The 24,854-nt window shown below is 43.1% G+C and overlaps 1 protein-coding gene across 5 annotated transcripts in view; it reads left to right on the forward strand.

Annotated features, from left to right (window-relative positions):
• LOC123998083 (cAMP-specific 3',5'-cyclic phosphodiesterase 4C-like) overlaps positions 1 to 24,854 on the forward strand; it is a 162,398-nt gene that overhangs the window by 86,797 nt on the left and 50,747 nt on the right. Inside the window, exon 1 of one of the 5 annotated variants that reach the window (XM_046303002.1) lies at positions 18,557 to 19,897. The exons of the other annotated variants lie outside the window; for them this stretch is intronic. Coding sequence (XP_046158958.1) covers positions 19,812 to 19,897 — 86 coding nt within the window. The 5' untranslated portion in view covers positions 18,557 to 19,811. Of the gene's footprint in view, positions 1 to 18,556; positions 19,898 to 24,854 lie in introns of those variants that run through there. 5 annotated transcript variants of the gene reach the window in all.

Below are 24,854 nucleotides of genomic sequence, written 5' to 3' on the forward strand. Positions count from 1 at the left end.
CAACTTATTGTGGAAGGCTACCTGAAATGTTTGACCCAGGTTAAAATAATTTAAAGGCAATGCTACCAAATACTAATTGAGTGTATGTAAACTTCTGACCCACTGGGAAAAGCTGAAATAAATAATTCTCTCTACTATTATTTTGACATTTCACATTCTTAAAATAAAGTGGTGATCCTAACTGACCTAAGACAGGGAAATTTTACTAGGATTAAATGTCAGGAATTGTGAAAAACTGAGTTTAAATGTATTTGGCTAAGGTGTATTTAAACTTCAGACTTCAACGGTAAGTTGTAGTAGCCCAATTACAATAGTAGGCCCATTCCATAGCCTATGTAGGATGAATCTTAATGTTGTGCCTTTCATGACTACACAGACAACAATGTGTTCTTTGTGTAGTTGTAACCCCTTGGGAGTCACAGATCATCTGACAAAAGAAGTAAGGAAGATCATTGAATTGAATGACTTTCTAAAAATGATTTGGTTTGGTGAAAGTGTAGCATATGTGGCCATCTATAGCACCAATGACGTTTGGAAAATCTGCCGGATTAATTAGGCTATTTATCATTTTTATCATGTTGTCGAGGTTTATTAATTTGAGATTAACAAGTCATCGCTGGCAGTCAACTGAGCCACAGCCTACTGTACCTGCAATTCTGTAAAATTCCTCAATGATTATATGGACAGCTTGATGGCCAGGGAATGCAACAAAGTCATAAAAAAAACTTCCATTTGCAAAAAAGGGTTACATTTGCTGTGTGGGTAAATTCTGATATAAAATTATTTATTCGAGGTCCAATAATTAGTTCCCTTTGTAAAGCATGGCGAACAATGCAGGCTCCGATGTCAAGTGGATTTTCCAAGAAGGGACAGGCTGTCGTGGCAGAAAAGAATCTGATTGGTGGAAAAGTCCTGTATTTATTTAAATCAAATCCAATTTTATTTGTCACATGCGCCGAAAACAACAGGTGTAGCCCGTAACCAACAATGCAGGTTTAAGAAAAAGTAAGTTAAGTAAAAAATTAAAGGAACCAATCATTAAAGAGCAGCAGTAGCAAGGTTATATACAGGGGGTTCCAGTTAGTTGAGGTCATTTGAGGTAATATGTACATGTAGGTAGAGTTAAAGTGACTGAGCTTAGATAATAAACAGAGTAGCAGCAGTGTAAAAGGGAGGGGGGGGCATACATACATACATACATACATACATACATACATACATACATACATACATACATACATACATACATACATACATACATACATACATACATACATACATACATACATACATACATACATACATACATACATACATACATACATACATACATTTTTTCAAATTTTGTCCGTCATAGTTGAAGTGTACCTATGATGAAAATTACAGGCCTCTCTGATCTTTTTAAGTGGGAGAACTTGCACAATTGGTGGCTGACTAAATACTTTTTTTCCCCCACTGTACATACATACATACATATTGATCAATTTGATGTTATTTTAATGGACAAAAATGTGCTTTTCTTTCAAAAACAAGGACATTTCTAAGTGACCCCAAACTTTCGAACGGTGGTGTTCAAAAGTTTGGGGTCACTTTGAAATGTCCTTGTTTTTGAAAAAAGAACCACATTTTTGTCCATTAAAATAACATCAAATTGATCAGAAATACAGTGTAGACATTGTTAATGTTGTAAATGACTATTGTTGCTGGAAATGGCTGATTTTGAATGGAATATCTACATAGGTGTACAGAGGCCCATTATCAGCAATCAAATCAAATCAAATTTTATTTGTCACATACACATGGTTAGCAGATGTTAATGCAAGTGTAGTGAAATGCTTGTGCTTCTAGTTCCTACAGTGCAGTAATAACCAACAAGTAATCTAGCTAACAATTCCAAAACTACTACCTTATAGACACAAGTGTAAGGGGATAAAGAATATGTACATAAAGATATATGAATAAGTGATGGTACAGAGCGGCATAGGCAAGATACAGTAGATGGTATTGAGTGCAGTATATACATATGAGATGAGTATGTAAACAAAGTGGCATAGTTAAAGTGGCTAGTGATACATGTATTACATAAAGATGCAGTAGATGATATAGAGTACAGTATATACATATACATATGAGATGAATAATGTAGGGTATGTAAACATTATATTAGGTAGCATTGTTTAAAGTGGCTAGTGATATATTTTACATCATTTCCCATCAATTCCCATTATTAAAGTGGCTGGAGTTGAGTCAGTGTGTTGGCAGCAGCCACTCAATGTTAGTGGTGGCTGTTTAACAGTCTGATGGCCTTGAGATAGAAGCTGTTTTTCAGTCTCTCGGTCCCAGCTTTGATGCGCCTGTACTGACCTTGCCTTCTGGATGATAGCGGGGTGAACAGGCAGTGGCTCACGTGGTTGTTGTCCTTGATGATCTTTATGGCCTTCCTGTGACATCGGGTGGTGTAGGTGTCCTGGAGGGAAGGTAGTTTGCCCCCGGTGATGCGTTGTGCAGACCTCGCTACCCTCTAGAGAGCCTTACGGTTGTGGGCGGAGCAGTTTCCGTACCAGGCGGTAAGCTCTCGATTGTGCATCTGTAGAAGTTTGTGAGTGCTTTTGGTGACAAGCCGAATTTCTTCAGCCTCCTGAGGTTGAAGAGGCGCTGCTGCGCCTTCTTCACGATGCTGTCTGTGTGGGTGGACCAATTCAGTTTGTCTGTGATGTGTACGCCGAGCGAACTTAAAACTTACTACCCTCTCCACTACTGTTCCATCAATGTGGATGGGGGGGGTGTTCCCTCTGCTGTTTCCTGAAGTCCACAATCATCTCCTTAGTTTTGTTGACGTTGGCCATGCTGCTGCTCCAGTTTCAACTGACCTGAGCCCTAGGACCATGCCCCAGGACTACCTGACATGATGACTCCTTGCTGTCCCCAGTCCACCTGGCTGTGCTGCTGCTCCAGTTTCAACTGTTCTGCCTTATTATTATTCGGCCATGCTGGTCAGTTATGAACATTTGAACATCTTGGCCATGTTCTGTTATAATCTCCACCCGGCACAGCCAGAAGAGGACTGGCCACCCCACATAGCCTGGTTCCTCTCTAGGTTTCTTCCTAGGTTTTGGCCTTTCTAGGGAGTTTTTCCTAGCCACCGTGCTTCTACACCTGCATTGCTTGCTGTTTGGGGTTTTAGGCTGGGTTTCTGTACAGCACTTTGAGATATCAGCTGATGTAGGAAGGGCTATATAAATAAATTTGATTTGATTTGAGTGTGAGGTTATTTTCCTGACACCACACTCCGAGGGCCCTCACCTGCTCCCTGTAGGCCGTCTCGTCGTTGTTGGTAATCAAGCCTACCACTGTTGTGTTGTCCGCAAACTTGATGATTGAGTTGGAGGCGTGCGTGGCCACGCAGTCGTGGGTGAACAGGGAGTACAGGAGAGGGCTCAGAACACACCCTTGTGGGGCCCCAGTGTTGAGGATCAGCGGTGTGGAGATGTTGTTGCCTACCCTCACCACCTGGGGGCGGCCCGTCAGGAAGTCCAGTACCCAGTTGCACAGGGCGGGGTCGAGACCCAGGGTCTCGAGCTTGATGACGAGCTTGGAGGGCACTATGGTGTTAAATGCCGAGCTATAGTCGATGAACAGCATTCTCACATAGGTATTCCTCTTGTCCAGATGGGTTAGGGCAGTGTGCAGTGTGGTTGAGATTGCATCGTCTGTGGACCTATTTGAGCGGTAAGCAAATTGGAGTGGGTCTAGGGTGTCAGGTAGGGTGGAGGTGATATGGTCCTTGACTAGTCTCTCAAAGCACTTCATGATGACGGAAGTGAGTGCTACGGGGCAGTAGTCGTTTAGCTCAGTTACCTTAGCTTTCTTGGGAACAGGAACAATGGTGGCCCTCTTGAAGCATGTGGGAACAACTGACTGGGATAGGGATTGATTGAATATGTCCGTAAACACACCAGCCAGCTGGTCTGCGCATGCTCTGAGGGCGCGGCTGGGGATGCCGTCTGGGCCTGCAGCCTTTCGAGGGTTGACACGTTTAAATGTTTTTCTCACGTCGGCTGCAGTGAAGGAGAGTCCGCATGTTATAGTTACGGGCCGTGTCAGTGGCACTGTATTGTCCTCAAAGCGGGCAAAAAAGTTATTCAGTCTGCCTGGGGGCAAGACATCCTGGTCCGTGATGGGGCCATCACTCCTGTGTTCCAGTGGCACGTTGTGTTAACTAAACCAAGTTTATCATTTTAAAAGGATAATTGATCATTAGAAAACCCTTTTGAAAATATGTTAGCACAGCTGAAAACTGTTGTTCTGATTAAAGAAGCAATAAAACTGGCCTTCTTTAGACTAGTTGAGTATCTGGAGCAGCATTTGTGGGTTCGATAACAGGCTCAAAATGTCCAGAAACAAAGAACTTTCTTCTGAAACTTGTCAGTCTATTCTTGTTCTGAGAAATGAAGGCTATTCCATGTGAGAAATTGCCAAGAATCTGAAGATGTCGTACCACACTGTATACTACTCCCTTCACAGAACAGGTCAAACTGGCTCTATCCAGATTAGAAAGAGGAGTGGGAGGCCCCGGTGCGTAACTGAGCAAGAGGACAAATACATTAGATTGTCTAGTTTGAGAAACAGATTCCTCACAAGTCCTCAACTGGCAGCTTCATTAAATAGTACCCACAAAACACCAGGCTCAACGTCAACAGAGAGGAGGCGACTCCGGGATGCTGGCCTTCTAGGCAGAGTTGCAAAGAAAAAGCCATATCTCAGACTGGCCAATAAAAATAAAAGATTTAGATGGGCAAAAGAATGCAGACACTGGTCAGAGGAAGTCTGCCAATAAGTCACATCTTCACTGTTGACATTGAGACTGGTGTTTTGAGTACTATTTAATGATGTTTGCACACGTTCTGGTTTGACAGATCTCGCCGAATCAATTATGCTGCTATCTGGAATACCCCTCAGGTCAGATCCCAGGCTCCCACTGACTGTTATGATTATTTATTTTCAAGTTAATAGCAATTTTCTATTTAGCACCGTCTGTTGAGTACATGATAGAGCAGACCCCTAGTCCTGGAGTGTCCTTTTTCGAATGTTAATGTTTACATACTGTTTTACTAATATGTGTATATACTGTATTCTTGTCAATGCTACTCCGACATTGCTCGCCCTAATAATTATATATTTCTTAATTACATTCTTTGACTTTGAGATTTGTGTGTATTGTTGTGAATTGTTAGATACTACTGCACTGTTGGAGCTAGAAACATAAGCATTTTGCTACACCCGCAGTAACATCTGCTAAATATGTGTATGTGGCCAATGAAGTTTGATTTGATTTGATGAAAGACCTGACTTCATCCAGTTTCTGGAAAGGTGGATTGGCAGTATAGGCACATGCATATTGTCAACATTTGCATATTTTCTTACATTATTGAATTTTTGAATTTTTATACAAAACAAATATTATATTTGTGTCTAAATTTAACTGGTTAATTTTGATTTAGATATAAAGATAAAAAAAACATAGTAGGGTGTGGTGCCTGGTGTTGTATACTATTCATGGGAATATATTTGTAAATACACTGCTCAAAAAAATAAAGGGAACACTAAAATAACACATCCTAGATCTGAATGAATGAAATATTCTTATTAAATACTTTTTTCTTTACATAGTTGAATGTGCTGACAACAAAATCACACAAAAATTATCAATGGAAATCAAATTTATCAACGCATGGAGGTCTGGATTTGGAGTCACACTCAAAATTAAAGTGGAAAACCACACTACAGGCTGATCCAACTTTGATGTAATGTCCTTAAAACAAGTCAAAATGAGGCTCAGTAGTGTGTGTGGCCTCCACGTGCCTGTATGACCTCCCTACAATGCCTGAGCATGCTCCTGATGAGGTGGTGGATGGTCTCCTGAGGGATCTCCTCCCAGACCTGGACTACAGCATCCGCCAACTCCTGGACATTCTGTGGTGCAACGTGGCGTTGGTGGATGGAGCGAGACATGATGTCCCAGATGTGCTCAATTGGATTCAGGTCTGGGGAACGGGCGGGCCAATCCATAGCATCAATGCCTTCCTCTTATAGGAACTGCTGACACACTCCAGCCACATGAGGTCTAGCATTGTCTTGCATTAGGAGGAACCTAGGGCCAACCGCACCAGCATATGGTCTCACAAGGAGTCTGAGGAGCTCATCTCGGTACCTAATGGCAGTCAGGCTACCTCTGGCGAGCACATGGAGGCCCCCCAAAGAAATGCCACCCCACACCATGATTGACCCACCGCCAAACCGGTCATGCTGGAGGATGTTGCAGGCAGCAGAACGTTCTCCACGGCGTCTCCAGACTGTCATGTCTGTCACATGTGCTCAGTGTGAACCTGCTTTCATCTGTGAAGAGCACAGGGCACCAGTGGCAAATTGTCAATCTTGGTGTTCTCTGGCAAATGCCAAACATCCTGCACCTGTGGACGTCGGGCCCTCATTTACCACCCTCATGGAGTCTGTTTCTGACCGTTTGAGCAGACACATGCACATTTGTGGCCTGCTGGAGGTCATTTTGCAGGGCTCTGGCAGTACTCCTCCTGCTCCTCCTTGCACAAAGGCGGAGGTAGCGGTCCTGCTGCTGGGTTGTTGCCCTCCTACGGCCTCCTCCACATCTCCTGATGTACTGGCCTGTCTCCTGGTAGTGCCTCCATGCTCTGGACACTATGCTGACAGACACAGCAAACCTTCTTGCCACAGCTCGCATTGATGTTCCATCCTGGATGAGCTGCACTACCTGAGCCACTTGTGTGGGTTGTAGACTCCGTCTCATGCTACCACTAGAGTGAAAGCAACGCCAGCATTCAAAAGTGACCAAAACATCAGCCAGGAAGCATAGGAACTGAGAAGTGGTCTGTGATTATCACCTGCAGAACCACTCCTTTATTGGGGGTGTCTTGCTAATTGCCTATAATTTCCACCTGTTGTCTATTCCATTTGCACAACAGCATGTGAACTTTATTGTCAATCAGTGTTGCTTCCTAAGTGGACAGTTTGATTTCACAGAAGTGTGATTGACTTGGAGTTACATTGTGTTGTTTAAGTGTTCCCTTTATTTTTTTGAGCAGTGTAGTTTGTTTTCTTTATCAGCCTGGTATAAAGGGGTACTTCAGGATTCTGGCATGCTAGTACCCCTAGACTTCATTGCGCTAATGCTAGTTAGCATTGGCTCACGAAACTGCAGTGCCTTCAGAAAGTATTCACACTGCTTTACTTTTTCCCCATTTTGTTGTGATATGAAGTGGGATTAAATTGTACATTTTTGTCAATGATCTTCACAAAATACTCTGTCAAAGTGGATAAAAAAATTAAAAAACATTTGTAAAAACAATCATGAAAAACGAAACACTATTTTCATTACATAAGTATTCAACCCCCTTAGCTAATACACCCAGTCTTTCTGGTAAATTCTCTAAGAGCGTTCCACACCTGGATTGTGCAACATTTGTCCATTTAATCTTTTAAAAAGTATTTAAGCTCTGTCAAATTGGATGTTGATCATTGCTAGACAGCCATTTTCCCAAAGCCACTCCCGCGTTGTCTTCGCTGTGTGCTTAGGGTTGTTGTCCAGTTACAAGGTGAACCTTCGCCCCAGTCTGAGGTCCTGAGCGCTCTGGAGCAGGTTTTCATCAAGGATCTCTCTATAATGAATGGACCGTTCATTTTTTTTCCTCGATCCTGACTAGTCTCCCAGTCCCTGCCGCTGCAAAACATCCTCACAGTATGATGCTGCCACCACCATGCTTCACTGTAGGGATGGTGCCAGGTTTCCTCCAGATGTGATGCTTGGCGTTCAGGCCAACGAGTTCAATCTATTATTGCACAGAGAGTCCATGCAACTTATTATGTATATTTTATTAATTTGTGAAAATGTTGAACAGCATTTCCACTTTCACATTATGGGGTATTGTGTGTAGGCCAGTGACAAAAAAAAAGTGATCCATTTTTAATTCAGTCCAACACAAATGTTTTGGGAAAGACTGGGGAAGTAGATGAATGGCCTCATTGCCAAAATCCTGAAGTAATCCATTTAAGTTGCCTCTAAGAGCTGATCCAAGGTCAGTTTTAGGGTTTAACCCCTAACGGCTGAGGTTAAGATTAGGTCTGGGTTTGCTGAACCCACATCAGGGTTTTTGAATTTTGTTGTTGTTGTTGCAATCCATAAAAGTAGGGAGTCAAAGTAAAAGGGAATGATCTGTGCATCCTTGCCAGGATTAACAACTCAGTTTAGGTTAATTACACAGAGGGGCCAACCAGCCATCAAGTTTAAAGTTTTATTAGTCATATAAAACTCATAGACGGGGCTGTAGTGGAACAGGTTGAGAGCTTCAAGTTCCTTGGTGTCCACATCACCAACAAACTATCATGGTCCAAGCACACCAAGACAGTCGTGAAGAGGGCACGACAAAGCCTATTCCCCCTTGTGAGACTGAACAGATTTGGCATGGGTCCTCAGATCCTCAAAAGGTTCTACAGCTGGACCATCGAGAGCATCCTGTCTGGTTGCATCACTGCCTGGTATGATAACTGCTCGGCCGCCGACCGCAAGGCACTACAGAGGGTAGCGCGTACGGCCCAGTACATCACTGGAGCCAAGCTTCCTGTCATCCAGGACCTCTATACCAGGTGGTGTCAGAGGAAGGCCCTAAAAATTGTCAGACTCCAGCCACCCTAGTCATAGACTGTTCTATCTGCTACTGCACGGCAAGCGGTACCGGAGCGCCAAGTCTAGGTCCAAGAGGTTTCTTAAAAGCTTCTACCTCCAAGCCATAAGACTCCTGTTCAGCTAATCAAATGGCTACCCATACCCCTCTTTATGCTGCTGCTACTCTTTATAATCTATACATAGTCACTTTAACTCTACCTACATGTACATATTACCGTAATTACCTCGACTAACCGTGCCCCCGCACATTGACTCTGTACCGGTAGCCCCTGTATATAGCCTCGCTTGTTATTTTACTGTAAATCATTTGTTACTTTTATTTTCTATTTTTTACTTAACACATCTTTTAACATTTTTTATTTATTAACTTCTTAAAACATTGTTGGTTGAGGGCTTGTAAGTAAGCATTTCACTGTTGTATTCGGCGCATGTGACAAATAACATTTGATTTGATATGTACAGGATACACATGGTATACAACGTCCAACTAAATGCTTACTTGCATGTTCCTTCTCGACAGTACAACAACAATAAGAAAAGTTAAGAATAGAAACATAATGTAAATGGTTCAATAGAATACAATATCTTATTTTTTAGCATAAGTATAATATAGGAAGGCACAATTGTTTAAAAAAAATGATATTGCCACAAGACCCCATACAAAACCTTGAGATGTCATAGCACAGTATTTGGCTTGAAACCTTGACTTGAAATCAAGGTGCACGTTCAAGCAACAAGGGCAGGAAAACTGACTACATTTGTGTGTCAGGAAAATTGGCATTAAGCAGATGATACACGCACAAAAGCTAGCGGCTGGTATCAACGCCAAAGAAGATAAATAAAGTCTCTGACAGTGCAGGGAGTGTGAACTGTGAAGCCTCGCAGAAGATAAACTCAAGAGGGCTGCATCATAAAGGTATGTGTTGGCAGCCGAGCACTTTCTGCGGTTGCCGCTCAAGATTTAGTTTATGCTCGTATTCTTTTCTTTATTTCTTATTGTTGCATTGTCGAGAAGGAACCTGCAAGGAAGCATTTGGTTGGAAGAAGTATACCATGTATATCCTGTAAAAACGACTAATAAAACTTGAAGAGAAAGTACTTCAGATGAGATGCAATTGTCTAGAGGACTTTAGATTATCCTGCGCTGGCCAGATATTCACCAGAAGTACAGTAGCTGCAGTCTTTACGCGATAGGGCGAGTTTATGTTGTAGTGTAGTTATGATGGCTGCCTTTGTATTGCATACCTCTGATACAGAACACACCTACAAAGTCGTTTATGGTGTTTTATTTTCTGACGTAAATCCATGTAATGATGACATCTTAATTTTCACAAAAGAGGCTTCTTACTACTGTAAGTCGCTCTGGATAAGAGCGTCTGCTAAATGACTTAAATGTAATGTAATGTACTCTGTAGGCCTACACCTTTTCTCGTTGGTTGTCCTTCCCAGATTTGTCCGTTCTCGTCTGTCAAGAGTTTTACAGATTTTTCACATATTCATTCAGTTTGCTGTCACACTCACAGTGACCAGACGACACACACCTTGCACTTGCTGTGACAGACTCATAGACTCAGACCTAGCAAGAGGACTGCACACACACCTCTTTGATGCACTTAGTCCCCCTTTGTCTGGAGCAATTAATCATACAGAGGGGGTTGATAAACAAACTAGGTTCATTATAACCAAACATGGACTAATGTGGAAAACTCCATAACATAAGACTGCCCTGGTTACCATTGACTAACAGGCATGGAAGACAAACAGGCCTTTATAGAAAAATGTATGGTGTGTGTTCTGTCTGGTCCCCTGATTTTAATATCTAGCCTCCCATGTTCTTTTCTGTATCAGCTCCAGCCAAGCCTACAGACCTCCCCACTCTCTGTCCCACTCAGACTGTTTCCACGCTGCAGCTGAGTGACAGATCGATGAGCACATGTTTGGGTGTGTTTTCATGCTTTAATGAGGCTGTTTGATGAGGGCCTAAGGGGTCTATAATGGGTTGGGTCTGACCCAGGATCATGCAGGGGAGGGGGCACAATCTGACGCACTTTGACACACTCCAGGACACCCCCAGTCCACTCCTGATAAGGGTCACTTAAGTGTCAAATTCTTATTTTAGAATTGAGCTGTCCCTCTGGTCTGTGTTGTATTATATGTACCCGTAGCCTACCGATATGATGTTTTTTGTATCCTGCCCAGATGCAGTGGATAGGAATGAGCTCGATAGTGAACTGCCAGAGAACATACACACCATACTTTAAACATTACAGGAGAGTTGGCTACAGTTTATTTCCAAAAAGAAAACTTATTTTGTACTCCCTATCCACAGAATCGGTTAGAGATGTTCTTGCAGGGCCACAAAGCTGTTGGGAGGCCAATTAAACCAAACATTCCCTGCTGAACCTTTTAACGACCCAGCTCATTAGAAGTGAGATCTCACTCCTTATCCCCCAATCACCTGCACAGAGGTAGATGTGATCCATTGGGAGATTGTTGTCAATGAAAATGTCTAACCTGGTCGATCAAACACTGTCATTTAACACTCAAATAAAAATGTTATTGGTCACATGCGCCAATTACAAAAGGGGTAGACTTTACAGTGAAATGCTTACTTACGAGCCCATTCCCATCCGTACAGAGTTAAAAAGTAAAACAAATATTTGCTAAATAAAAAAAAGGAAATAGTAACACTCTAAAAACAATAACGAGGCTATGTACAAGAAGTACCAGTACCACGTCAATGTGCAGGGGTACGAGATAATTAAAGGTAATACATTATATACATGTGCGTATTTGTATTTATTAAGGATCCCCATTGGCTGCTGTCTTCCTGGGGTCCAGCACATCAAGGCAGTCATATACAATGCAAAATATTGAATCACATATTTCATAACACTGTTCACAACACATTAAGTGTGTTCCCTCAGTCCACTACTCTACTACCGCATATCTACAGTACAACACAAAATCCATGTCTGTGTGTGTAGAGTGTGTGTGTTAGCATGTGTGTGTTTCTCTTCACAGCACCCACTGTTCCATAAAGTGTATTTTTATCTGTTTTTTCGATCTGATTCTGTTTGTGGCACCTGAACACGACTGGACAGTAGTCCAGGTGAGACAAAACTATGGACCTGCCTTGTTGATGGTGTTGTTAAGAAGGCAGAGCAGCGCTTTATTATGGACAGACTTCTCCCCATGTTGTTGCATCAAAATGTTTTGACCATTACAGTTACAGTTACCATTACTCAATTTCCACATTATTATCTCTTGAAAGCTATTAGCTCTTGATCTTCAAGAATAGGACTTGGAAATATGGAAGTATAGGTTTGCCAAATTGTTTTACCTGAGCATAACCGCAAAACTAAGGACTTATTAGCAAGCCCTACTTTGTTGTTTATGAGTTTGTTGTCATGGAAGACTGATTGGGCTCATTGATTCAAGTTGAAAAGTACATGCTGCCCTCATGGATTGGCATGCTTTGCACACTGCTGAAAATGGCTATTTACATGTGAAAAATTTGACAAATGCTACATTTGCTATAGGCCCATTGTTTACCTTTTACTAAAGTGAGTAAGTGACACTTGATATATTGCTAATATGCAGCTGTTTAAAGGGAAAATCCACAGAGGAAAACAATAACAAAACGGATGCCCTGCCACTGTTTTGGTAAAAAGCTGAAGGATGGACCTGGAGAAATGTAACCACTCTCAGATAAATAATCAGAGCTATGGATGCAAGGACTGACCATCCATGATATCACAATTATTGTTGTTATTATTGTATTAATCTCGCGTCTTGTGACGGCCGGCCGCCCAACAACCTGCCCGCTTGACCCTATCCCCTCCTCTCTTCTCCAGACCATTTCCGGAGACCTTCTCCCTTACCTCACCTCGCTCATCAACTCATTCCTGACCGCTGGCTACGTCCCTTCCGTCTTCAAGAGAGCGAGAGTTGCACCCCTTCTGAAAAAACCTACACTCGATCCCTCCGATGTCAACAATTACAGACCAGTATCCCTTCTTTCTTTCTTTTCTCTCCAAAACTCTTGAACGTGCCGTCCTTGGCCAGCTCTCCCGCTATCTCTCTCTGAATGACCTTCTTGATCCAAATCAGTCAGGTTTCAAGACTAGTCATTCAACTGAGACTGCTCTCCTCTGTATCACGGAGGCGCTCCGCACTGCTAAAGCTAACTCTCTCTCCTCTGCTCTCATCCTTCTAGATCTATCGGCTGCCTTCGATACTGTGAACCATCAGATCCTCCTCTCCACCCTCTCCGAGTTGGGCATCTCCGGCGCGGCCCACGCTTGGATTGCGTCCTACCTGACAGGTCGCTCCTACCAGGTGGTGTGGCGAGAATCTGTCTCCTCACCATGCGCTCTCACCACTGGTGTCCCCCAGGGCTCTGTTCTAGGCCCTCTCCTATTCTCGCTATACACCAAGTCACTTGGCTCTGTCATAACCTCACATGGTCTCTCCTATCATTGCTATGCAGACGACACACAATTAATCTTCTCCTTTCCCCCTTCTGATGACCAGGTGGCGAATCGCATCTCTGCATGTCTGGCAGACATATCCGTGTGGATGACGGATCACCACCTCAAGCTGAACCTCGGCAAGACGGAGCTGCTCTTCCTCCCGGGGAAGGACTGCCCGTTCCATGATCTCGCCATCACGTTGACAACTCCATTGTGTCCTCCTCCCAGAGCTCTAAGAACCTTGGCGTGATCCTGGACAACACCCTGTCGTTCTCAACCAACATCAAGGCGGTGGCCCGTTCCTGTAGGTTCATGCTCTACAACATCCGCAGAGTACGACCCTGCCTCACACAGGAAGCGGCGCAGGTCCTAATCCAGGCACTTGTCATCTCCCGTCTGGATTACTGCAACTCGCTGTTGGCTGGGCTCCCTGCCTGTGCCATTAAACCCCTTCAACTCATCCAGAACGCCGCAGCCCGTCTGGTGTTCAACCTTCCCAAGTTCTCTCACGTCACCCCGCTCCTCCGTTCTCTCCACTGGCTTCCAGTTGAAGCTCGCATCCGCTACAAGACCATGGTGCTTGCCTACGGAGCTGTGAGGGGAACGGCACCTCAGTACCTCCAGGCTCTGATCAGGCCCTACACCCAAACAAGGGCACTGCGTTCATCCACCTCTGGCCTGCTCGCCTCCCTACCACTGAGGAAGTACAGCTCCCGCTCAGCCCAGTCAAAACTGTTCGCTGCTCTGGCCCCCCAATGGTGGAACAAACTCCCTCACGACGCCAGGACAGCGGAGTCTATCACCACCTTCCGGAGACACCTGAAACCCCACCTCTTTAAGGAATACCTAGGATAGGATAAGTAATCCCTCTCACCCCCCCTTTAAGATTTAGATGCACTATTGTAAAGTGACTGTTCCACTGGATGTCATAAGGTGAATGCACCAATTTGTAAGTCGCTCTGGATAAGAGCGTCTGCTAAATGACTTAAATGTCATGTAAATGTAAATTGTTTTAACCATGTTATGAGGCTATACAGTGTTTGTTTACATTTACAATGTTTACAAACATTGGAGGAAAACAAGCTTATATTTTGGGTTCTCATGGAGTCTGCCAGATTAATAACTAAGTTCATTAGAGTTACCAGCCTCAGAAATTGCATACCAAACAAATGCTTCACAGAGTTCAAGTAACAGACACATCTCAACATCAACTGTTCAGAGGAGACTGCGTAAATCAGGCCTTCATGGTCGAATTGCAGCAAAGGAACCACTACTAAAGAACAGCAATAAGGTGGCGCTCCAAGTAGCCGGGGACTTTAATGCAGGGAAACTTAAATCTGTTTTACCAAATTTCTATCAGCATATTAAATGGGAAACCAGAGGAAAATAAACTCTGGACCACTTTGCAGATGCAAAGCTACAGAACTGTTTTGCTAGCACAGACTGGAATATGTTCCGGGATTCCTCCGATGGCATTGAGAAGTACATTCATCAATAAGTGCATCAATGACGTTGTCCCCACAGTGACCGTACGTACATACCCCAACCAGAAGCCATGGATTACAGGCAACATCCGCACTGAGCTAAAGGCTAGTGCTGCCGGTTTTAAGGAGCAGGACTCTAACCCGGAAGCTTATAAGAAATGATGCTATGCCCTACAACGAACCATCGAACAGGCAAAGCATCAATACAGGACCAAGATTTGAATCGCACTACACCGGCTTCTATACTCGTCGGATGTGGCAGGGCTTGCAAACCATTACAAACTACAAAGGGAAGCACAGCCGAGAGCTGCCCAGTGACACGAGCCTACCATACATGCTAAACTACTTCTATGCTCGCTTCGAGGCAAATAACACTGAAACATGCATGAGAGCACCAGCTTGTTCTGGAAGACTGTGTGATCACACTCTCTGCAGCTGATGTGAGTAAGACCTTTGAACAGGTCAACATTCACAAGGCCGCAGGGATGTGTACTGCAAGCATGCGCTGACCAACAGCAAAGTCACTGACATTTTCAACCTGTCCCTGTCCGAGTCTGTAATACCAACATGTTTTAAGCAGACCACCATGGTCCCTGTGCCCAAGAACACTAAGGTAACCTGTCTACCAACCTGTAGCACTCACGTCTGTAGCCATGAAGTGCTTTGAAAGGTTGGTCATGGTTCACGTCAACACCATTATCCCAGAAACCCTCGACCCATTCCAATTTGCATACCACCCCAATAGGTCCACAGATGATGCAATCTCTATTGCACTCCACACTGCCCTTTCACACCTGGACAAAAGGAACACCTATGTGAGAATTCTATTAATTGACGACCGCCACACTGATCCTCTACACAGGGGCTGCTCAGGGTGTGTGCTCAGTCCCCTTCTGTACTCCCTGTTCACTCATGACTGCACAGACAGGCACGACACCATCAAGTTTGTCGATGACACAACAGTGGTAGGCCTGATCACTGACAATGATGGGCGGTGCCAGGACAACAACCTCTCCCTCAACGTGATCAAGACAAAGGAGATGATTGTGGACTACAGGAAAAAGAGGACTGAGCACTACCCATTCTCATTAACGGGGCTGCAGTGGAGCAAGTTGAGATCTTCAAGTTCCTTGGTGTCCAGATCACCAACAAACTAACATAGTCCAAGCACACCAAGACAGTCGTGAAGAAGGCACGACAAAACCAATTCCCCCTCAGGAGAATGAAAATATTTGGCATGGGTCCTCATCCTCAAAAGGTTCTACAGCTGCACCATCTAGAGCACTGGTTGCATCACTGCCTGGTATGGCAAATGCTCGGCCTCCTACCACAAGGAACTACAGAGGGTAGTGCGTACATCCCAGTACATCACTGGGGCCAAGCTTCCTGCCATCCAGGACCAGGTGGTGTCAGAGGAAGGCCCTGAAAATTGTGAGACTCCAGACACCCTAGTCATAGACTGTTCTCTCTGCTACTGCACGGCAAGCGGTACCGGAGTGCCAAGTCTAGGTCCAAGAGGCTTCTAAACAGCTTCTACCCCCAAGCCATAAGACTCCTAAACACCTAATCAAATGGCTACCCAGACTATGACCTGGCTTCCACAATCACCTGACCTCAACCCAATTGAGATGGTTTGGGATGAGTTGGACCGCAGAATGAAGGAAAAGCAGCCAACAAGTGCTCAGCATATGTGGGAACTCCTTCATGCTGTTGGAAAAGCATTCCAGGTGAAGCTGGTGGAGAGATTGCAAAGCTGTCATCGAGGCAAAGGGTGGCTACTTTGAAGAATCTAAAAATCTAAAATATATTTAGATTTGTTTAACAGTTTCTTTTGTTTGGTACATGATTCCATATGTGTTACTTCATAGTTGTGATGTCTTCACTATTATTCAACAATGTAGAAATTAGTTTTTTTTAAATCCCTTGAATGAGTAGGTATGTCCAAACCTTTTACTGGTACTGTGTGTGTATATATAGATCGATCGATAGATAGATCATTTATAAGTCCAAAAATGGATGTAGCAACTTCTGCTATCAAATGTGTGTGAGTTTGAGAATGTGTCCATTAGGCCTATGGATTTATTACATTTTTTTATCAGCAAGAATTAAAAGCCCCACTTTTATTCCATAGTCTGGTATCCACACTATACAGCTGTTAGAGTGCATTTTTCACTGGCTGTCCACTAGTTTCAAAAACAATGATTGATAGGTAGCTTAAACTTCTTGAATTCAACCATTATTGGGTTTAAATACACATTTAGATTTGTGAACAGCCATCCACAACAACCACAAATAGCTTAATAAGAGCGCAGCAGTGTGACTCATATTAATGCGCTATGTAGATATCAATAATAAGTGATATCCGTATCACCGTAGACTACACCACTGCTGTCATCTGTACCTCCCAGCGTTTATTCAAGTTGGATAATCTTTGAATCCTGAATGCAGTCTCATAATTGTGAGACAGCTTGGACTAGAGCCTACAGAAACCTATTCTTGCTCTTTTTCCGCGATCCATCGAACCCATTTGGTGTGTCATCATAGTGTCTGATTTGTGGTCAGACTCAGGTGGAACAAACTTAACCCTGCACCTTTTTTCAATGCTGATTTGAATGTCATTGAGAAAACACAAACATCCTTTCTGAATTTAAATGTAATCCTCAAAGTAATCATTTTTAAAAGTATCTCTAATCTGATTACAATATTTTTGCTGGTAACAGATTACAGTTACTGTTTTTTTGGTAATCCCTTACATGTAATTCGTTAAACCCTGGGTTTAGTGTAGGGGTAAAAGTGACTAGGAAATCAGAATATATATATATATATATATATATATATATATATATATATATAATAAATAGAGTAGCAGCAACGTGTGTGTGTTGGAGTGTCAGTGTAGTATCTGTGAGTGTGTGGGTAGAGTATAGTGAGTGTACATATAGCCAGTGCAAGAGAGTCAGTTCAAACAATTTAAGATAAATAAATAAATAATGAAGGGTGTCAATGTAAATAGTCCAGGTAGCAATTTGATTAACTGTTCAGCAGGTTTATGGCTTGGGGTTGCTGTTCAGGTGCCTTTTGGTCCCAGACAAGGCGCTCCGGTCCTGCTTAACGTGCGGTAGCAGAGAGAACGGTCTATGACTTGGGTGGCTGGAGTCTTTGACCTTTGACTCTAGCCACCTGTAAGGTGTTTAGTGTCTAGGAAAAAGGTGAGGTCAGGGAGTAGGTTGTCTTGTTGTTGAGACAGAGGTTTTGTATCGTACAAGGCTCAGGGGCATTAGCCTTTGTCAGCCCAATCCAGGGTGGATGATGATTACTGTGGCATTTTATTGAGCATCTGTAGCTACTGTAGCGTGAGAACGATCAGAGCCAACATGCCTGAGTTTGCCTGTCCTACGAAACTAAACTACTGGGTTTGCAGGCTTTTATTCCAGCCCTGGCCTGTCTGTGGCACAATGTAAAAAAAGTCTGTCTCAATTACAGTCTCATCTATAGTACAGCAAATGTGTTCTGTACACATGTTGGTGGACTGGCTTTGTGCAAGAGTGACATTGTGTATGTTGTGGGTAGAGGTTTCCTGAGAAATAAGCCACTTTTTTGTATTTCCTAACTACAGGGCTTGAAAACCTCCTGATGTTTTCATCGCTGTTTTTATCCCTGGGTGCAGACTCTACGTATGCTTTTCATGTGTGTGTTTCAGTGTGTGTGTTGTCTCTCTCTGTCTCTCTCTCTGTCTCTGTCTGTGTGTGTGTGTGTGTGTGTGTGTGTGTGTGTGTGTGTGTGTGTGTGTGTGTGTGTGTGTGTGTGTGTGTGTGTGTGTGTGTGTGTGTGTGTGTGTGTGTGTGTGTGTGTGTGTGTGTGTGTTGTCTCTGTGTGCACCTAGAAACTCCACCTGAGTACATATGAGTGCACCCTCACCCCCTGCTACCCCTTATTCGTGGAATCCAACAATGCACCATGTCATTAGTTAGCTGTAGGGGGAAGGAAGCCACATTGGGAGGCATGTCGATCCCACATGTTGGCCTTAACTAGGCTAGGGCTGCCAGGAGAGAGTGCGTGATAGAGAGCGACCTGGAGTTTTACTGGAGTTTTCTATTCACTATAAACATTTTCTCCATGTGCCTTTTTAATACAGTAGGTGTGTAAGTTATACTTTTAACCATTTTGCAACCATCTCCAACTTTACCATCTGCTTCTGGCATACTCAATGAAGTCTTGGATTTTCCTTTCCTCAGAAGATGCCAACGCTGCCGCAGTTTCTTGAATCGAATTCCTTCTTTACTGAAAGGTTTTGTTTTCAGTCTCTTTCACTTTTACTGTTGATATCCTCCTGAAAAGCTGAAAACGGTTGTGGGGACTTGTATGGGCCTTGGTTGCAGCCCCCACAGCTAGCACCTCTGGGGACGGAGGAAGCTCTCCCACACTGCGGAGAGAGGTCAACGCTTGCTCTGCCCTCCTCACTCGTTCCTCATTCCCTTCTCTTTCTCACATTGCTGAAGGTTACTGGATCATGGAGGATTTCCACTTTCTGTAGAGACAGATGGAAAGACAGAGAGGGAATGTGAGAGACTTTGTTTTAAGTGCTGACATTTTTATCTTTCAAGGACTTTCTACAGCAGTTCTATTTAAGAATCCGTCTCTGGAGTTTGGACAACAGAAGAGACAACCTCAAAATGAAATGCTAATACAGCTATTCAAGATGGCTATCTGGGGCACTGACTGAAGACCGCTGGTCTTGTTGAGACTTGCGTAGCCTACAGCACTTGGGACTCCTTTATTTTCTGCTTCTCCCCAGCCTCTCCCCTTCTCATGACCTACAGTTACCCCAGTATCCTGGTGCGTCAGAAGGGCTTGCATCCTTTCTTCCCCTCCACCTGGCTCTCCCTGCCCAAAGGGCAGCACACCTGTGATCGGGGGGCTGGTCCGGGGACACCCACCTACCCACCCACCACTCCCTGGGTCTTCCCAGGCAGTAGCAGCATGTGGTGGCTACAGCCCTGGCAGGAGAGCCCTTCGGAGAGAATGAGCTCCATCTGAGCTCCACCTCGTCTCACAGCTGTTGTGGGTGTGTGGAGCCTCTCTTTTTGTTGTCAGCCCAGCAAGTCATACTGTAGCAGCCAGAAGCTTTGACCCACAATGAACAAAGATCACCGATTTCCAAGGAAAGGGAGCCTGTTTGGCTGTGGCCCAAGCAGCCACGGTCGGAGACACTCATGCTTAGGGTATGTATGTAGCACTGGATCTTGTATGGGGTACGTGATTACCTTGAGTCTTTTTTACGTTTTTATATGACCTTTGTTTTTGCACTCAATCCAAGCAGTTGTGGTTTCAGACTAAACATTATTTTTTTGTTATTGTCATAAACAGCAGGTTAGGTGCAGCGAAATGTGTTTGTGTCCTTCTGGTTCATGTACAACATGACTGCACAGTAGTACAATTACTTTACAGAAGTTTATCCAACAGCTTTTAGTTTGAGGAAGCAAATTAGTTTTTCAAACAGGCACACTTTTGCCCAGTGGACTTCCTGTTTTGGGGGGTTAAATGGAGCAACTGCATTTATTGTAACATGTTCAGTTTCAGAAATTACTGTTTTTTTATTTGTTTTTTGTTTTGCAATTTTTCTCAATCGCGTACAAGCATTTTTTGGAACAAATTTGTTGATTTTCAAAACATAGATCACAAGATATAGAACTCTGTGGCCTTTTGCAAAACAGTAAATGTGTTTTCAAAATGTAGTTGCCTTCTCAAAACATAAATACAAGAAAACACAACAGTTGAAGTCAGAAGTTTACATATACTTAGGTTGGAGTCATTAAAATTCGTTTTTCAACCACTCCACAAATTTCTTGTTCACAAACTATAGTTTTGGCAAGTCGTTTAGGCCATCTAATTTGTGCAAGACACAAGTAATTTTTCAAACAATTGTTTACAGAAAGATTATTTCACTTATAATTCACTGTATCACAATTCCAGTGAGTCAGAAGTTTACATACACTGAGTTGACTGTGCCTTTACACAGATTGGACATTTCCAGAGAATGATGTCATGGCTTTAGAAGCTTCTCATAATGCCCATCGTTATGTTTGGAGGAATAAGGGGGAGGCTTGCAAACCGAAAAACACATCCCAACAGTGAAGCACGGGGGTGGCAGCATCATGCTGTGGGGGTGCTTTGCTGCAGGAGGGACTGGTGCACTTCACAAAATAGATGACATTTTGAGAAAGGGAAATTATGTGGATATATTGAAGCAACATCTCAAGACATCAGTCAGGAAGTTAAAGCTTGGTCGCAAATGGGTCTTCCAAATGGACAATGACCCCAAGCATACTTCCAAAGTTGTGGCTTAAGGACAACAAAGTCAAAGTATTGGAGTGGCCATCACAAAGCCCTGACCTCAAACCTATAGAACATTTGTGGGCAGAACTAAAAACCGTGTGCGAGCAAGGAGGCCCAGAAACCTGACTCAGTTACTCCAGCTTTGTCAGGAGGGATGTGACAGAATTCACCCAACTTATTGTGGGAAGCTTGTTGAAGGCTACCCGAAACGTTTGAACCAAGTTAAACAATTTAAAGGCAGTGCTACCAAATACTAATTGAGTGCATGTAAACTTCTGACCCACTGGCAATGTGATGAAAGAAATAAAAGCTGAAATAAATAATTCCCTCTACTATTATTCTGACATTTCACATTCTTAAAATAAAGTGGTGATCCTAAGACAGATAATTTTTACTAGGATCAAATGTCAGGAATTGTGAAAAACTCAGTTTAAATGTATTTGAATGTAAACTTCTCACTTCATCTGTAAATACATAAATGCCTTCTCAAAACTAAAAAATCCCAGTAGATCAATATATTTTCTTTGCAGTTACTAAATCGTGATTGTCAATATTAGAAGTACTGTCCAAAGGTGCAGCATTATGGGCAATTACTATCCTTTTATGCACCAAACAATTTCATACACCAAATATTAAAATAACATATATTTTTAAAAAGGTGGGCTGCGTCATTCATCAGTATCATCACAATCCAATTCCATGCTGTATTCAATTCAAAGGTTTTCTCAATGTGTTGTAGACTTTCCATTGGTGAAGTAACTCAATCCACAATATAAATAAGGGACGGTGAATAAAAAGGAGGAACACAACTGATATCAGTCCAAAGCAAAGCTGTATTAGGTCACAATGTTTAAGATGATGACTTAGAGGTAACACAACTTTATTCTCTGCATATCTGCAGTATTGTACAAAATCATGAGAATAGACCGTCCCTGTTGCCTTGATCTTTCCATATGTTGTACATGGTATGACACTGCTGGGGTGCATTAGGTTTTACTGAGTGACAGAAACAGTGAAATCAATTGTACACTTCTCTTCTGATGAAAAACAACAGTGAATTTTCTATTCACTGATAATATTTGAATTTAAGGTTATGCAAAAGGTGGTCTAAGATATGCACGTCCAGTATTAAGGCAATAAAATGGTCAGAAGTTCTGTAAATGTATTCAAGCGTTTGATCATTGCTGTTCTGCTATAGATACGTTTCAACACAGATCCAAAAATTGCTTGTACACAATTAAGAAACTGTGCTACACAGAAAAGTGTTGTGTGGATGGTGTTGCAGTGTGAACAGACTGGGCTGTGTGTGGACTGGAGATCAGATGTGTCTGTCTGTGTGAGCTTGTCTGTGAATGCATGGTGTATGTCATGTTTTTTGTTTAAATACTTGTCTGGGTAAAAGTTTGCGTGTGTGTGCACGCGTACTTGTGTGTGCACGCGTACTTGTGTAAGTGCGCGCACTGGTGTGTGTGTGTGTACTCTGCCTGCTCTGTATACTGTGCTGTCTGTGGGAAAGGAGAATAGGATCGATAACACCACCCCTGTCTGCTGATGTCACAACTGGGAGGGGGTGGAGGGAGTCACTCTAGTGGAACACTGTGTGGGTGTGTGATTTGTGTGTGGGTCCGAGTGAGTGTGTGAATAGCCACATGATAGTGCTATAGAGCCACCCTCCACACTGGTTTATATTCGTATACCGTGTGTGCTTTCACCCAACTGGGATGGGTGGCACAATGTGGTATTAGCTTCTCCAGGTTAACAGTTGGCCGAGGTCACCAGTGACTCACCCATTGATCAGAGACCCCACCACCACGAGGCCTGACTAGATTAGTCTGCCCTCGAGTTCAGATGGGCAGTTTTTTGGGATTGGGTTGGTGTGGCTCAGTTGGTAGAGCACGGTGCTTGCAATGCCAGGGATGTGGGTTGATTCTCATGGGCGACCAGCAAGAAAATATATCCACTCACTATTGTAAGTCACTCTGGATGAGAGCGTCTGCTAAATGACTAAAATGTAACATTTCTTGCTTTGTAAATACTGTGTCTCTATTGTGAAAATCTGGCCACACATTTATTCTTTCCTCTTTATGCTTCGTCTGATCTGCTGACTTCTGCCACACTGAGAGGTACACAAAGCAAGTCAGTCAGAAGTTACTGGGCACTCGAGTCTCCAGACTGAGATTACTGTTAGACCAGAGAATTGTCATATCTCGATCAAGCCAGACATGTTTCTAACAGCCACTTCAAATCTAGTGTGCCACAAAGAGAGAAAATGTAAGGCTGTGACGATAACATTATCGCAATATTTTTTCCATGGCAAAAATGAAATCTCGAAGCAGACCAAATTCAACCTACTGTATGTAAAATATCGTGTGCTATAGCTCGGAAAATAAATATATTTGACTCTGGATTATAACATGTTTTTTTGCAACAGTATGGCTGTTCTTCTAAAGCTAAATTTGTTTCGTGTTTTGTTTCCTTGCCTCAACACTAATGAGTATCGCGATACTGGTTACGCCCCAGCCCTAGTATAATGTAGCAAAACACCTTTGAAATGCCACATTAAAACTCTGTATTCTTATTGGACGAGTTCCTGTTGGTGCCTCCTGAATAAGACACAAGCAGCCCAAAGAACTGGAATGATAAGCATGGCAACAATGACACAACAGCTCTGGTCTGTTCCTCTAAAATAAAGCCCCCGAGCCTGGAATAGTTCCCAGACCCCGCCAGGGCGGCTGCAACAGTGGCTCATGTGCGTCACTACTCCAGCTCCATGTTTTCAGCATGACTGCCCTTCCCCATCACCCTCTTCCCAAAATCCTATTAATTCCTTCATGCCCGACTGTAGGAGATTCAGTCATTTGGGACTAATTTGTGTTCCGCTGCGTGCTGTATCTGTCCCTTGTAGTAGCTGGTCATACATCCTTGTAATGTAACCACATCTCAAGGCCTTCCAATTGAAGGACTGGGCTTGATATCTAGCAAAAGGGTGACTCTTACATATTGCTCTTATTATTTTGTATATTATATTAATCTTTAGTTTTCATGTTTCAGAAGGGGAACGAATAGTGAGTTAGGAGGAGGTTATGAGATGGTTGGTGTGGATTGAATATTGTTTTGGTTTAGTATCGCGGTATGAAGTGACATCTACTGGATAAAGCCTCTTGGTTCACGTTTCGCATTAACAAATTTGTTCAGCCAATTCCAAGGAGGTTTTGAGATGTTTTGAAAGGCAGAGTCTCAGGGGAATACCATCAATTCAACTGAGTGTTTACATTTGCCACTCTGCTATAGATCTGTAACATATACTTGTGTATGGAAAGAGTCATTAGCTTTTTAGACGACATGTATGTTAAAACTTGCCGCCGGCTACTCAACAGAAATGGTTTTGGAAACATTTACAGTTTCTTACGTGTGGGGAACTAACAAATAGTGGATTAACTTTATCTTTACTCTCTAAAATGAACCACATCTCTGAGAATGATAATATGCTTTTCTTACAACATAATTGAAATAGTTTACACATTTCCTATTTAGGTGCAATGTTAGAATTATGAATTGATCGCCATGTGAGGGTGTTAGAAAGTCAGTGATGCAGTACCAAATAGAGCTGCGTTCACCATCAGTGGAAGAAGATACGTGCAAATGATAAGCCTTTAATAATTTGTCTTTGTCATAAAACATTTCAAACTTCACACTCCAGCCAGGCCCCAGAGGGAGACAGTGCTGCGGGGAACACTCTGCTCTGGATATGGTTGCTCATGGGGGAGGGGAATGCAGCATGGTACTGAGGCATATTCTTAGTGCTTAAGCCACCCAGCCCGCTGTCTTTTTCATGACCCAGCA

Source organism: Oncorhynchus gorbuscha, linkage group LG02 (genome assembly GCF_021184085.1).
Source record: "Oncorhynchus gorbuscha isolate QuinsamMale2020 ecotype Even-year linkage group LG02, OgorEven_v1.0, whole genome shotgun sequence".
Lineage (NCBI taxonomy): Eukaryota > Metazoa > Chordata > Actinopteri > Salmoniformes > Salmonidae > Oncorhynchus > Oncorhynchus gorbuscha.